General features: G+C 42.4%; 1 protein-coding gene across 1 annotated transcript; it reads left to right on the top strand.

Moving 5' to 3' along the window:
* The first annotated feature begins 759 nt into the window (after positions 1–759).
* On the top strand, positions 760–1,494 carry LOC130977350 (uncharacterized mitochondrial protein AtMg00860-like). Its single transcript, XM_057902197.1, has 2 exons — positions 760–891; positions 1,093–1,494. The coding sequence occupies exons 1-2, from the start codon at positions 760–762 to the stop codon at positions 1,492–1,494; spliced, it is 534 nt and encodes a 177-aa protein (XP_057758180.1).
* The last annotated feature ends 2,438 nt before the right edge of the window (positions 1,495–3,932 follow it).

Below are 3,932 nucleotides of genomic sequence, written 5' to 3'. Positions count from 1 at the left end.
GGAATCTTATGAGATATGGAAGTGTATAAAGTACCAAGGAGGATTGAGGGATAACATTATGACGGCTATGGCTCCTTTGGAGATTCGAGTCTTTTCCAAGGCTATAACATTTTGATTTGCATGTGCATACCCCGTATCAGACGGTTGTGACTAGATCAAGCTGTAGGCAAGTATCTTTTAAGATTGAGGATAGAGACTTTCTTCATGATTTGATCTGTTTGCCAATGGTTGGGCTGGAGATTATTTTGGGGTTTGATTGGTTGTCAAAGAACCGGTATTGTTGGATTGCTTTGAGCAATCGATTCGGTTTATACTGGAAGGAGAAGGAGAAGGAGGTGCAATAGTAGATGAGGGTTGTTACCTGAACTCTGTGTTGGTGAATTTTAGTGGGGAAGAGTGTCGGGGTTATATACTCTTGGCTACGAATGTGTTAGGTGATGAACAGATTCGGGTAGTTAGAGACTTTCTTGAAGATATTTCCGAATTTTTGCCTCAAATTGAATTTGTGATTGACTTGGTACTGGGAGCCAGACCAGTGTCGATTGCGCCATACAGAATGGCTCTGATAAAGCTGGCTGAACTTAAGACTCAATTGGAAGTGCTTTTGAACAAGAGTTTTATTCACCCGAATGTATCTGGGGAGCACTAGTTTTATTGTTGAAGAAGAAAGATGGAGGAATCCAACTCTGTGTAGATTACCAACAGTTAAACAAAGTGACTGTAAAAAACAAGTATCTATTTCTGAGGATAGATGACTTAATGGATCAGTTGCAAGGAGGTGAAGTGTTTTCAACAATTGATTTAAGATCCAGTCACCATCAGATAAGGGTGACGGAGGATGATATTCTGAAAACTGCGCTTAGGACGCGCTATGGACACTACGAGTTTGCGGTGTGTCCTTTAGGTTGACGAATGCACCTGCTGTGTTCATGGATTATATGAACAGAGTATTTCGTCCCTTTTTGGACAAATTCGTGGTAGTATTCATGAAAAAACATTTTAGTTTACTCAAAGACAGCAGAAGAACATGAAGAGCACTTGAGAATTGTGTTACAAATCCTGAAACGTAAATTGTGTGCGAAATTATCTAAGTGTGAGTTCTGGAAGGAAGAGGTGAAGTTCTTAGGTCATGTAGTGAGTAAGGGCGGAATAGCAGTGGATCCTTCAAAAGTAGAGGCAGTGATGGAATGGCAAAGGTCGACGATGGTAACAAAGGTTAGGAGTTTCTTGGATTTGGCCGGATATTTCCAAAGATTCATAAAGAGATTTTCTCAAATTGCATTACCAATGACTAAGTTAACCCTGAAGAAGATGCCGTTTCTGTGGACGACAGAATGTGAGGAAAGCTTTCAAGCCTTGAAGGAGAAATTAACTTCAGCACCCGTTTTGATTTTGCAGGAACGGAATAAACCGTTTAAAGTGTACTGTGATGCTTTGTTGAAAGGTTTGGGTTGCGTGTTGGTGCAACACCGGAATGTAGTGGCTTACGCATAGCGTCAGCTGAGACCACATGAGGTGAATTACCAAACTCATCATGACTTGCAATTGGCCATGATTGTGTTTGCATTGAACATTTGTAGGCACTACTTATACAAATTCAAGTTTACAGTCTTTTCTGATCACAAGATTCTTAATTACATCTTTGATTAGAAAGAGCTCAACATGAGTCAAAGGAGGTGGATAGAGCTACTGAAAGATTATAATTTTGAATTAAGTTATCGCCTGGGAAAGGCCATCAACATGGTACGCTCAATTGCAATCTCAACTCTTTATCACAACTTCGCACAACTAACCAGCAAGTGCACTGGGTCGTCCAAGTAATAAACCTTACGCGAGTAAGGGTCGATCCCACGGAGATTGTTGGTATGAAGCAAGCTATGGTCATCTTGTAAATCTCAGTCAGGCAGATTCAAATGGTTATGGAGGATTGATAACTAAAAGATGAATAAAACATAAAATAAAGATAGAGATACTTATGTAATTCATTGGTGAGAATTTCAGATAAGCGTATGGAGATGCTTTGTCCCTTCCATCTCTCTGCTTTCCTACTGTCTTCATCCAATCCTTCTTACTCCTTTCCATGGCAAGCTGTATGTTGGGCATCACTGTTGTCAATGGCTACAGTCCCGTCCTCTCAGTGAAAATGTTCAACGCGCTCTGTCACAGCACGGCTATTCAGCTGTCAGTTCTTGATCATGTTGGAATAGAATCCAGTGATTCTTTTGCGCCTGTCACTAACGCCCCACAATCGCGAGTTTGAAGCTCGTCACAGTCATTCAATCCTTGAATCCTACTCAGAATACCACAGACAAGGTTTAGACCTTCCGGATTCTCTTGAATGTCGCCATCAATTCTCAGTTGAACCAGCATCCCTCTTGAATCTCTCTTCCATTGAGCGCCCTCTTCACAAATGTCTATGAGGACTTGGTCCAACCTTTGATCAAAGTTGACCCTTCTAGTGTAAGGGTGTTCATCTCCTTGCATCATGGGCAAGTTGAATGCCAACCTTACATTTTTCGTTCTAAAATCTAAGCATTTCCCCCGAACCATTGTAAGCCAATTCTTTGGGTTCGGGTTCACACTTTGATCATGGTTCTTAGTGATCCATACATTGGCATAGAACTCTTGAACCATTAAGATTCTGACTTGTTGAATGGGGTTGGTAAGAACTTCCCAACCTCTTCTTCGGATCTCATGTCGGATCTCTGGATATTCACTCTTTTTGAGTTTGAAAGGGACCTCGGGGATCACCTTCTTCATGGCCACAACTTCATAGAAGTGGTCTTGATGCACCCTTGAGATGAATCTCTCCATCTCCCATGACTCGGAGGTGGAAGCTTTTGCCTTCCCTTTCCCCTTTCTAGAGGTTTCTCCGGCCTTAGATGCCATAAATGGTTATGGAAAAACAAAAAGCAATGCTTTTACCACACCAAACTTAGAAGGTTTGCTCGTCCTCGAGCAAAAGAAGAAAGAAGAGAGTAGAAGAAGAAGAAAATGGAGGAGATGATAGAAGGTGAAGATGGGTTTATGAAGAATGGATGTGAGTGGTGAAGAGAATGGTGAGATTTGATAGGTGAGGTGTTTTTGGAGAAGAGGTATTGAGGTGATTGGTGAATGGGTGAAGAAGAGACAGAGGTGGGGTAGTGGGGATCCTGTGGGGTCCACAGATCCTGAGGTGTCAAGGATAATTCATCTCTGCACCAAGTGGCGAGCAAAAATGCTCCTTCTGCCAATCCTGGCGTTGAACGCCGGGCTGGTGCCCATTCCTGGCGTTTAACGCCAGCTTCTTGCCCATTCCTGGCGTTAAACGCCAGTCTGGTGCCCCTTTCTGGCGTTAAACGCCCAGAATGGTGCCAGACTGGGCGTTAAACGCCCATTTTGCTATCTTCACTGGCGTTTAAACGCCAGCAAATTTTCCTTCAGGGTGTGCTATTTTTCTTTTTGTTTTTCATTCTGTTTTTGCTTTTTCAATTGATTTTGTGACTTCCCATGATCATCAACCTATAAAAGACATAAAATAACAATGGAAAATAGATAAATATAACATTGGGTTGCCTCCCAACAAGCGCTTCTTTAATGTCAGTAGCCTGACAGTGGGCCCTCATGGAGCCTCACAGATGTTCAGAGCAATGTTGGAACCTCCCAACACCAAACTTAGAGTTTGAATGTGGGGGTTCAACACCAAACTTAGAAGTTAGTTGTGGCCTCCCAACACCAAACTTAGAGTTTGACTGTGGGGGCTCTGTTTAACTCTGTTTTGAGAGAAGCTCTTCATGCTTCCTCTCCATGGTTGTAGAGGGATATCCTTGAGCCTTAAACACAAAGGATTCTTCATTCACTTGAATGATCAATTCTCCTCTGTCAACATCAATCACAGCCTTTGCTGTGGCTAGGAAGGGTCTGCCAAGGATGATGGATTCATCCATGCACTT

Source organism: Arachis stenosperma, chromosome 1 (genome assembly GCF_014773155.1).
Source record: "Arachis stenosperma cultivar V10309 chromosome 1, arast.V10309.gnm1.PFL2, whole genome shotgun sequence".
In the NCBI taxonomy this organism is placed as follows: Eukaryota; Viridiplantae; Streptophyta; class Magnoliopsida; order Fabales; family Fabaceae; genus Arachis; species Arachis stenosperma.
Note: the sequence above shows the minus strand (reverse complement) of the source record. Positions and strands in the feature narration are given on the sequence as shown.